The sequence below is a fragment of the Grampus griseus genome (genome assembly GCF_964374135.1).
Source record: "Grampus griseus genome assembly, chromosome: 2".
In the NCBI taxonomy this organism is placed as follows: Eukaryota; Metazoa; Chordata; class Mammalia; order Artiodactyla; family Delphinidae; genus Grampus; species Grampus griseus.
This window is the reverse complement of record NC_139018.1, coordinates 153,162,350-153,174,613: the sequence shown is the minus strand read 5'-3', so window position 1 is coordinate 153,174,613 and position 12,264 is coordinate 153,162,350. Positions and strand designations below refer to the sequence as shown.

The following is a 12,264-nucleotide window of genomic DNA, read 5'->3' as shown; positions in this document are numbered from 1 at the left end:
AGCTACAATTTTAAATTAATTGATCAATTGAGCCCGAACGGGTAATATATTCACAGTGTTCAAAAGTAAAAAAATCAAATATTATGTGTAAGAACAAAATTCTTCCCTTCCTCTCCTGGATTCTGACCTGTTCCCACCCTCTCACCATCCTGCCTTCCCCAAACACGCTTCTTCTATGTCTATGTTTCCTAGAATTGCTCTATGCAAATACAAGGGATCATGACTATGCTTCCTTATCTTCTTCTTTTCTAACACTAAAGACGGCACACATTACACTTGCTCTTTTTTCTTAATTTTATAATATATTGGGTATCTCTCTACAGCAACACAGAGGAAGCTGCCTCATCCTTTCTTCCAGCTTCATGCTATCATGTTATATTTAACCAGACTCCTGTTAATGAACGTTTGGATTCAGTCCAGTTTCTGGGCATTACAAACAATGCTGTGATGAATAACTTTGTACCTACACCATGTTATATGTGAGCAGGTTTATTTGCATGATAAATGCCCCGAAGTGGGACTGATGGGTCAAAGCGTAGATGGATGTCCAGATCTGGTACAGACTGCTGCCAGAGAGTTACATTTCTTTGGCTTTTCATTAGTGGGCCTACCACGTAAATCTCTAGAGAGTTCTACATATATGTAACCATAGACTGGCATCACAGTCACTTAGCCCAGATGAATCCTAGGTGGGGAGTCCACAGCGTGGGTGTCATTAAAAAGCATGTGTGTTCTTCTCAAGACTTGTCATTGCCAAGGAGGGGGTAGGTGGGGGAGGGGTGGATTGGGAGTTTGGGATTAGCAGATGCAAACTATCATATACAGAATGGATAAACAACGAGGTCCTACTGTATAGCACAGGGAACTATATTCAATATCCTGTGATAAACCATAATGGAAAAGAATATGAAAAAGACTGTAAATATATGTATAACTTTGCTGTACAATAGAAATTAACACATTGTAAATCAATTATACTTCAATAAAATAATTTTTTTTTTTTTTTTTGTTTTTGCGGTACGCGGGCCTCTCACTGTTGTGACCTCTCCCGTTGCGGAGAGCAGGCTCTGGACGCGCAGGCTCAGCGGCCATGGCTCACGGGCCCAGCCGCTCCGCGGCATGTGGGATCTTCCCGGACCAGGGCACGAACGCGTGTCCCCTGCATCGGCAGGCGGACTCTCAACCACTGCGCCACCAGGGAAGCCCTAAAATAAATTTTTTAAAAAGTATGTGTGCTCTTGCAAATGCATAATGCATCACATGAAATGTTTATTGAGCCTAATTTACACTGAGAGCTTTGGAGGCTGTGTAAATGTCTCTGTCGGATTCCTAAACAACATAACCTATCAATACAGCATGTGGCAATGAGCCATTTAATTTAACTTTAATGGTTTACTAAGAACAAGTTACTTGATTTACAACTGGTTGCTCACTTTTACCTGGCTGTACTGAAATGTCAAGTTGACTTGATTTGAAATTGTACTTTTTCCTTACATGAGAAGGTTAGACCACATGTTTATCAAGTAAAAATGTATTCTTTAAAAGTTTCATTAACATGAAAGGTTTATTCGAAAAAGCAAAAAATATATATATTTAACTACTCATTTTATAGTATTAATAATGGCAGCAAGTATGGGTCACTGAAACAGTAATAGTTTTTATAACATCTAGGTATACGGTGCCGTTTGTGGAGGGTGTGGGCGGGATTTCAGAATCATCTGGGAGATTTCCCAAATGGCAAGTTTTCCCCCCAACGCCTTCCTGAGGCTCTGGTTCACCGCCTCCTCCACTGCACCACCCCTGGGGACATACTCTTCTCACCCAAGGACCCCCAGTGAGACACTATCACTAATAGGAGTGACAAAAACACGATCACTAATAGGAGTGACACTATCACTAATAGGAGTGACAAGGACAGTTCTTTAAAAAAAATTAGCTTGATGAAAAAAATATACCATAATCCCTCCATTTATTTATCTCCTTTTGCAAGGGGCTGGAGAAAACGTTGTCACGAGCCTGCACTGGTCTGCAGGTTTGCCCCTGGGGACTACTGAGATCTCCTTTCCCACCTGTTAGCTCAGGAACATTCTACAGGTAACTCCCCAAACTTGGACCTTTCCCCCAGCATTCTGTGTTCTTTTCCCCGATGTCAAAGCCTTTTCCACTCTTGGACCTTCTCCTTCCCCTGTCTCCTTAATGCCCTGTCTTCTCCACCTGGCTTTCAAATCCGATTCACGCAAAGAATAATTTCCACTTCCTCCCCGAAGCCTTTTCTAATTATTCTAGACCACAATCACAATCTCACCCTCCTCTCCACTTAGCATCTCACCACTGAGCTCAAATTATGTTGTCTGTTAGTTCCACCTTCATATCTAAATGGTAAATTCTTCCAGGTTGTGGACTGTGTCTAAAACCCTGTTATAACACAGCTAGCACAGGGCATCATAAAGCCAGAAACACATTCTTTCAACCATCCATCAAATGCACTGCATGTCGACTCTATTCCAGGCAGACTGGGAATATAAAAATGAGCATGAGACAATCCTTGCCCACGAGCAAATCAAGTCTAATTAGGGTCTCAAATCTCTAAGCAGATAATTAAAATAAAATATGATGTGTTACACTTTGTGAATAGTTGATAAATTCAGCAAATCATCAATCAGAAGAAATTGGAAAACTGTATTCTCTGCTTCCAGTTTCACAAATCTTCTGTCTGGGTAAAACTCACTGTCTGTAAACTAGGTGAACAGTGGGTATAACTAGACTCCCAAGATATCAAGGGCTCCTGAGAAACCGTGGAGCCAAGGCCAAAATGAATCCGTTTCCTCCCCAGTCTTCTTGATTAAAAAAAAAAAGGCAAGTTGTAAGAAACTGTCAGGATTATGCAAAGTTGTCAGGGGTCCAGGAGAAACACAAGGCCATGTAAGTAGATAAAAAGGTGAGACCAGGGAGGTGAGAAAGAGCTGGCCCAGAAGAGAACAATGGCCTTGCAAACACTCAGAAAGGAACACAGACAAGGGAGGGACTGATGTGGGGGCCGGTGGAAGGGCTTGAATCTCAGAGCAGCTGGATAGAGGGACCAGGGGGTGACCCTCGGGGGTAAATTCAAGGGAGAAGAAAAGAAACCAAATGGACAGCCTGCCTTCCCTCTTCAGTCTCTGCCCTGGCTACGCTAGCTGGGCCCATCAGTTGGTGGTCTCAAGTGGGGGACCAGGGGAAAGACCCTAACGCTAATGAGTCTGATTCTAAAATTCTGGAATCCCTGGCCCATCCTTCAGTTACACAGGGGAGCCATTTCCTGGCAAGAGCCGGCACGGGGGCCTCTCCGACCGGCAGCTCCTCTTCGTTCTTGTACTATGAAGCCCTTGCTGCTGAGCCCTGGACCCAGATTCTGCCAATGAGCACCTGGGTCCTGGCTGGAGATTTGTGCCTAACTGGAGTGTGGGCCTGGTAAGCCCCTGACGTGTCTCCTTGGAAAAGTCAGGATAGGGTTTTGGCTTTGAGGTTCTAGAAGCTTTGTGGTCTCAAACTGCAAAGTCAGCAACTCCTGGCATCAAAGGACACATGCACGGGGATACCTCAGCCCCTTTTGGGGGAGGACAGTTAATTTTTTTTCATCCATATTTATAAGGTCAATATAAATCACTGTCTATGCTTATCAAGAGTTTTGTAAACCTTTCACAGGGTTCTTTTGGTTTTTTTGTGGGTTTTTTTGGCAGCGAGTCATGTGGGATCTTAGCTCTCCGACCAGGGATCTAACCTGCACCCCCTGCATTGGAAGGTAAAGTCTTAAACACTGGACCGCCAGGGAAGTCTCACTGTGTTTTATTTGTATCACACTACCTAGTTTTTAAAGATCATCCCTATCTGGTCGTGCAGATGCTCTGACATCACACAGAAGCCTAGGCTATTACAGTCTGCAAATACTAGGAAGTTTAGAAACTCTCTCAAGTCACATAGCTAGAAAGTGAATACAGCCCAGGCCTCCTCTGCCTCAGCACAGCCAGCTTGGCGGCAGGGGTGGGGGGCACCCTCAGGCCTCCAGTCTCCTAATTGCATTCATGGAATGCTTCTTCAATGCTAACTGTACCCTCAGCACAGTGTTACAAGTTGTGGAAGATGCTTGCCCTCAGGGAAGGTGGGATCCATTTGGTCAAAGGGGCCACAAAACAATGTAACAACCGCTAGCACCACAGCCTAGAGTACAATTGGAGAGTCCTACCAGATGAAGAAAATAAAACTCTTCTCTTGACTGTTTGACCTCTGCTGAAACCAGTTGGGACAAATTGGGACCAAGAGCAGATATAAGGTCAAAAATAGAGTCCAGTAGGAGAGGGATGGTAGAGACAAAGACCGGGTCCCAGTCCTGTTGGAGGATTGATGGAAATAACAGTAGCTGTTACTGTTTCCTTTCAAATAACCCGGCTTTGTCCAAATTCAACTTTGAGTTCACCAGTAGGTATTTCCCTTTGGCGGCGAGGGGTGGGGGGGCAATAGGCAAACCTTGATTCCAGATTTGGGGCTCTCCTCCTTAGTTTTAAAATGAGGATGGGGGTAGGCAGGCTTTGTAGGCTGCAAAGTTTCTAAGTGCGCCTGGGATACATCTGTAACTCACGGTTAGTAAAGAACTAAAAATAAAAATCCTTTGACTTCCTTCTCCTTTACCAGTGTTTTTGTTGCAGAAACTCAGCTGGACCAGCTACTGTCACTTCATGTTGGTGGCATTTTTTAAAATTAGTCAGTGGTTAGGCTATTAAATGTTCAACTGCTAATGACAATGATCTTCCTTTCATTTATTTCACCATAGCAACATTTCCCCTTCTCTTAATGTCTTTGTTTAAACAATCAGCGTTTCAACAAGAGTAAATAAAATATTTTAAAAAGAGATATCACCATAAGCTAACCCACCCACGGTTTTCATTTTTCCCTGCTTCTGAGGTCCATGCATATGTATTTTTACCTAATTACACTCATACTCTCGAGACGGCATGTGATCTGACTTTTTCCTTTAGATTATGCTGTAAACATTTTCCCTGTTTCCACAGACCTCGTGATTATTATTTAATAGCTGCATAACATTCCACAGGATGGACGTTCCATCATTTGAGTTAACCATTTCCCTGTTCTTGGCCACTGAGATTGATGCCAACTTCTATTACTCAGTGTATTGATTTAGATGCAATTTTTACAGAGACATAAAAAATGTCTTTGAGGTGCTTGTCTTTTGGAAGAGGAAACAAACAGCTCCAACTCATTGTGTGTCTACCAGGTACAAAGATGGAGCCCAGGGCTTCCCTGGTGGCGCAGTGGTTGAGAGTCCGCCTGACGATGAAGGGAACACGGGTTCGTGCCCCGGTCCGGGACGACCCCACATGCCGCGGAGCGGCTGGGCCCGTGAGCCATGGCCGCTGAGCCTGCGCGTCCGGAGCCTGTGCTCCGCAAAGGGAGAGGCCACAACAGTGAGAGGTCCCTGTCCCACAAAAAAAAAAAAAAAAAAAGATGGAGCCCAGACTCTAAAAGGCCAGTCAGTGGGTGAGTGGTTGCCAGATAATTATTCTATGACAGACAGAAACATCACCGATAGTTTGTAACTATGATAACAATGACATTCACTTTCATGATTAACAGCCAAAAAATCAGAAATACTACGACATGGTGCCAATCCTAGCTTCCTCTTTTCTGTTCCTTTACGCCAGAGCCACATAAAACGGGACCACATTGCTAATGCCATTCTGCATTAGACTACAAATTAGCACCCCTTCATTGGGCCTGTGAGCGTCAGAGTTGGACGCCAAGGGGAATGCGCTGTTCTCTCAGAAGAAGGCAGAAGGTCTCTTGTTGCCTTTAGGCTGGCAGGTGGGGGAATGGTGGTGGTACATACAGTAGGTGAGGGGGTGGTATATATTAACAGTGGGAGGGTGGTACATATGGGGGGTATATATAGCAGGTGAACGGGTGGGCTGTGTACCGAGGGTCAGGCTGGCCCTTACCGTGTTCTCCTGCGACAGTAATGAAGTGAGTCCATGAAGAAGCGGGAGAGGAAGAGAGGGTCGGTCGGGGGCTTGGAGGTGGAGGGAGGTGCCACAAGAAGCCGAGGGAGGGGCGGGGCTTACGGGTGGGGGGGAAAGGACAAGGGAGGGGGTGTGAGCTGTGCGCTCTGGGCGGGGTGGGGGGTAACCGGTGTGGGTGCAGGGGCGCGGGGCAGGATGGGGGCGGAGCTCGCGGGAATGCTGGGCCGGAGCCGGGGGTCTCGCGGGAGTGCAGGGTCGGAGGGGCGAGGGGGAGGGACCGAAGGGGCGGGGCCGGAGGGTGCGGAGGTGGGGCCGGGGAGGGGTGCGCGGTGGGGCGGGGTCTGTGGTGGTGAGGGGCCCGGGCGGGGCGTGCGGGGGGCGGGGCCTGTGGGGCGCGGGGGCGGGGCCGCGCGCGTTCGCAGCCGCGAGCCCAGCGCTGCACCTCGCGCTGTACCCCGCGCTGTACCCCGCGCGTCCCGCCGCGTCCCGCCGCATTCCGGTGACACCGCCCCGGCCCTGCCATGCTCCCGCTGCTCGGGCTGTGCTTGGCCCTGCCTTTCTGCGCGGGGTCGCTGGAAGAGGTGCAGAGCTGGGGGGACACTTCGGAGCAAGTAAGTGGAGTTCGGGGGGCCCAAGGCGGGCCCCGGACGCGGGCTGCCGCCCTTTCCCACCGCCTCCTTCGGGCGCGTGGCTGCCGGACAGGATCCTGGACGCTAGAGAGGGAGGGTTCACCCCCATCTCCTGTCACATCTTTCCTCCACCTCCTCTCTGTCCCCAGCCTTCTGCTCGGGAACTTCCCCATCTACTGGTCCCTCGAGGAGAGCGTCTGGCTGGCGAAGTTTCTTGCAGAGTTGTGTCTGCCACTTCAAAGTCCTGCAGAACCAAATCTCCTTGGCTCCTGTTACCTGCGCGGGTTTCTGCTAGTTTTTTGTTGTTCATTTCTGAGCCAGAGCCCCAAGTTAACTACAGGATTCTTTAAGACTCGTGTGTGGGGGTAGTGTGTTGTTGCTGTCGGTTCCTAGTTGTTCCAGAGAGAAAGCACATATAGGAAAAGTTCCAAACTCCTGGAAGCCTCTGCTTTTTCCATCTGAAAACCGGGAGAACACGACTTTCCATCAGGTTCTTATCAATGCTTTAGCAGTTTAAAGGTGGCCAGATGATGGGCAGAGGATCAAGAACCAAAGGGTCTCAGTTACCCTGGTTAATATTCTGTGTATCTGCCAGAGTTTTTTAAATGGCTTAACCTCACAGGTGAATGAAACCTGCAAATATGAAATCTCAGTACAACGCCCCATGGATAGGAAAGCTCTTTGAAGAGTATAAAACAGGTTGGAACAGTTTTCAAAGCACAGACCTTATAGGGAGAAATGGCTCTGTCCTGATTAAAGTAGACAGTGCATTTCTAAAGTAGACAGTGCATTTCTGTGTCTCCTGGTGCTGTTTACACACACGTATTTAAATTGTTTAGCTGATAGCATGCTTTCACAGGATGGGAAGAAGAGATAAGCAAGTATACTTTGTGTCCCCTTTCCCAGCACCTTGGTTTGAAGAGCAGATCTGGAAAACAGAATCTACCTAAACATCCCGTAGTTACTTTCATGTTGACACTCCCTCAAGGATGTGCTTATCTGTGAAATGGAAGAAATGGTCATTCTCTTGTAGGACTATCAGGAGGAATAACCCATAAAAATTCCAGGAGGCTGTTCGGTGGAGGAGAAACATGCAGGCTTCGGATCCAGAGAGAAAGGCTGGTCTCTCCTTTGCCTTTTACAGCTGTATGGTCTGGACAAGCTGCTTACCTTCTCTGAGCCTTCCTTTACTGTCCATCACAGCACGGAACACACCTCCTCTTGAGCATACTTGTAAGGATCCAGCTGCTAGTTTATGTAAAGGACCTGGTATACAGTGGGTGCTCAAGAAATGGTAGCTGTTTTGGTCAGTGGTTAAGGGCATAGACTTGGTGCCTGGGCTCGATTCCTGATTCTGGCACTTACCAGCTCTGTGATGCTGAGCAAGGTCCTGGGTGCTTCAATCTCCAATTCTGTGAAAAGTGAGAGAGAACAGGGTGATGAGGATTGGATAGTTAATACACCTAAGGTGCAGGGAATGGTGTCAGCACTTAATGTTGGTGGCTGCTGTCAGGCTTGGGCAGCTGAAATGCTGAGGGTAGGAATTTAGGGTAAAGATCCTAAAACTTTTTTTAGGGGGCGGAGGGAGAAGAATGTGGGAAGCACTGAAACAAAGATTCTGTTTATGAGCTGGGAGGAGGGATTAAAGCTCTGACATCTGCAAGTCCAAGTAGGCTTAACACTGAACTTCCCTGAATAGAAGAACATAGGTTTAGCCCATTTTAGTGACTTCATGCATTCGTCAGCTCACGGCACTATTTATTCATCTGGAAAATGACTAAATCAGAAAAGACTCCAAATATAAAGTTCTGTGAAAATTTGCGATTTTACCTTTTTATACTCTATTAAAAAAATTTGTGTGTGTGTATAAGATGTAGGATTTGAGAGCACAGGCTCCAGAACCAGACTTCCTGGGTTTGAATCCTGGCTCTGCAGTTACTGGGGAGTTAATTAACATCTATGAGCCCCTATTTACCCATCTTGAGAATGGGGATGATGAGATTACTTAATTAAAAGGATTTTGAAGATTAAAATAGTTAATATACTTAGAATGGTGCCTGGCAATGCAGTTAGTGCTTTGGTCTCAATAATTATGGTCTTCAAAATTATATGTGAACAATTTTTTAAAATTTTATTTTTTATTCAAGTATAGTTGAATTACAATGTGTTAATTTCTGCTGTATAGCAAAGTGATTCAGTTATACATATATATATATTTACATTCTTTTTCATATTCTTTTCCATTTTGGTTTATCACAGGATATTTAATATACTTCCCTGTGCTATACAGTAGGACCTTGTTATTTATCCTTTCTGTATATAATAGTTGGCGTCTGCTAATCCCTAACTCCCAATCCAGACCTCTCCCACCATCCCTCCCCCTTGGCGACCACCAGTCTATTCTCTATGTCCCTGATTCGCTTCTGTTTCATAGATAGGTTCATTTATGTCCAGTTTTAAATTCCACATATAAGTGATATCATATGGTATTTGGTGAACAATGTTTAAATGTCAATGAATATGTAAATTTTAATGTACCTGAACTTGCCTATTAGCTTGTGTTACAATTCTTGTGTTGCAGCTTGCCTATTAGCTTGTTATATACCTTTAATTGAAAATATTACTAATAATATCCTAGATTCAAGTCCCTTCCTCCCTCTCCACCTCATCTGTAAACAGCGTTACCGTAGTGTAATAAACCTACTATCTGCAGTGGTTTTCAAACTTCATCTTGCAGAAAGACGCTCAGGGGGCTCTTCAAACATTCAGATTCCTATGCCCCACCCCCATCAATTTCCATCCACTAGGTTTGGGTGGGACCCAGATGGTCCTGATGCAGGTGATGCATGGACCACACTTAGACTAATTCAGCTTTGAAAGAATCTTTCAGGAAATCAATATTAAAAAGCAAGACTCTTGTATAAAATCAGCCTGCTTTCAAATTGATATGGTGTCTTTTTTTTTTTTTTAATATTTATTTATTTATTTTTGGCTGTGTCATGCCTTCATTGTGGCTCGCGGGCTTCTCTGTAGTTGTGGCACGCGGGCTCGCGGGCTTAGTTGCCCAGCGGCATGCGGGATCTTGGTTCCCCAACCAGGAATCGAACCCGCGTCCCATGCATTGGAAGGCGATTCTTAACCGCTGGACCACCAGGGAAGTCCCTCAAACTGACATGGTTTCTTTAACTAAGGATGGAGCTGTGTTCCCATTATTACAAAAGCAGTTTTTAATTTACATAATAGTAGTAGGCACCAAGTGTTGAGTGTCAGGGAGAGTTTGCTAGGAGCTCTGTGTAGAAATAATAAGAAGCAATAAAGTATATGGTTAAGAGCACCCCAAGTGGAACCAGACTGCCTGGGTTCAAATCTGGATCCCACCACTTACTGGCTGTGTGTACTTGGGCAAGTAACTTAACCTCTCTGGGTCTCCGTTTCCTCACCTGCAAGATGGCGTTGTTAATGGTTCCTACTTCATAGGCAGGGGTGGATCTAAGTTTTGAGAGAGGAGTCAAGTTTATATAATGGGCAAAGCCCTCTTAAAGAAAAATGCTAAATGCTAAAAGTGCTAAAATAAACATTTATTTAGAAGGATATAAATCACAGCAAATGACACATTTTGACAAACACTACGAATACCACCGTTTGTTAAGGGACCGTGCAAGTGAAGGATCCTGACGCTCACCTTTTATTAGCTTCTAAACAATCATAAACTATTAAATAAAAAGTAACAAACCCACTCCTGCTCCTGTTTGTTGTGAGGATAAAATGAGTTGATTTAGGCACAGCACTTACATATAGTAAGCACTCAGGTCCTATTAGCTATTTGGGTTATTTATGCACAGCCTGGTTGAATCTCTGCCACTGCAAGGAAGGCCTCAGCTAGCTTATGCTCCAGGGGAACTGTGGAAGTCCACCCAGGGGAAGTGATGCACGCAAGTGATATTTCAGAGCCTAGATTAGAACCCAGGAGTGCTGAATGCCAAGCCGGGCTCTCAATGACGCCTCCAAAGACCGCCACTTTCATATTTACAATGTAACGTAATTTGTTTAAACACGATTTTAATTTGTAGCTCCTGGCACATAGATTGTGTTCAGCGTAGGCTTCTGGTACCGCACGCACAGTGGTGATACATTTCTAATTCCCTGAATCGAGCATTTCTGCGGTTTTAAGTTTTATAGTCTCTCACTCAGAACCTTTGCATTTGGGAAAACAAAGAAAATCAAGACCAGTTTTGTTTTTTTCTTAACGCTTTGAAAAGGAAAGTCACGGAAAGATTCTGTGAGCTCCAGACCACTCGATAATGTCTCCTTTATGTGCACGGGTGTGATCGTTGCAATGGAGTCCTAAGGCTGGATGGGGAAGAAGGGTATTAACAGGAGAGATTCCAGAGATTTCCTCCCTCCCGAACCAGAGCCAGCCATATCTGGTTTCTTTGAGGGGGAGGTGGGGAGAAGGATGGGGGAGTCCTGCGAGCTGGGCGATGAGTCGTATGTGGCTTAGTGTTCCTAACTAACGTTCTCCTAAAGTCTTGGATGCGCTAACATAAAGCATCCGTGCCCACGGTGCTGTCAGAGGTCCAGCTGGAGGTCCTGTAAGCTTTCTGTATCTAAGGAGCAGAGGGTCCGTTTAGGAAAATGGGGCCATAGGATGGAGACCTGAGCTTTCTTTGTGGGGTTGGGGGGTGGTCCCACCCTCCTCATTATCTTCCCACAAACCAGATCCATTTCCCTTGTTTCTCACAGGTTAAAAGAAACAAGGTGACTTGCCTAAGGATAGTTGGTTTGGGTTTTGTTTTTGTTTTTCCAGCTGCCTGGAAAATTGTTTGGAATTTCAGACCCCCAAAGAAGTTTCTTCTTCCATTGCTGAGGTTATGGGCCCCCCAAATGGCAAGAGGTTCATAGCAGGACAACCTGCAGCAACATTTCTCCAAAGGAAGAGAACTTTTGAGAATTGGGATCCTCCCAGACTAACTGTCCTCGGTCCAGGTGATGGGTGGCAGCTCCCGTGCTTTGCAGCCTGTAGCCCTGGGTTTGGTGTCAGGTCCTGTATCAGATCTCTGAGGCAGCAGACTCCTGAGTTCCTGGCTCTTGGTTTCAGGTTTTCAGCATGCCCTCAGAAGATGGAGCCCGGCAGGTAGATACATTTCTGGCACAGAGCCCGCCAGGAGCTCATGTCTTCAGCCGTTTGATGGTGTGTGGCTGAGGCTGGCCTAAGTACAGCCTGAGGACGTGAACCCTGCCTTTCTGTCCCTCTTTCAGGGCACGCGGGTCATTAAAGCATCCATCCGTAATGGGCATGTGTGTGTGTGTTCTACGTGTTCACGATATCCCTCACCCTGAGTGGAATTAGGGTTCCCTCCTCTTCTCCTTTCCTGTGCTCTTTCCCATCTGTGGATTTTCTGGAATGCTTTCACGGGGCTTCTCTTCCCTCCCAATCCTGTTCCAACCCTGTGATCGATTCTGGCGGGAAAATACCATCTCTGTTATCCAAATTATGAACATGAAGCAGTGCCTGCTGTTTTCTACCTCTGGCTGGACTGTCCGATGATGGAGTGGATGGAGATTCCAGTCCTCCAGCTCTGACGGTGTTACCGCTACATTCTTTGTGCAGAGGCAGTCTTCAG

At 46.0% G+C, this 12,264-nt stretch overlaps 1 protein-coding gene across 2 annotated transcripts in view; it reads left to right on the top strand.

Moving 5' to 3' along the window:
• The first annotated feature begins 6,470 nt into the window (after positions 1–6,470).
• ITIH5 (inter-alpha-trypsin inhibitor heavy chain 5) overlaps positions 6,471–12,264 on the top strand; it is a 74,453-nt gene continuing 68,659 nt past the window's right edge. For both annotated transcript variants that reach the window (XM_082649297.1, XM_082649296.1), the window contains exon 1: positions 6,471–6,622. In XM_082649297.1, coding sequence (XP_082505423.1) covers positions 6,533–6,622 — 90 coding nt within the window. In that variant the 5' untranslated portion in view covers positions 6,471–6,532. The remainder of the gene's footprint in view (positions 6,623–12,264) is intronic.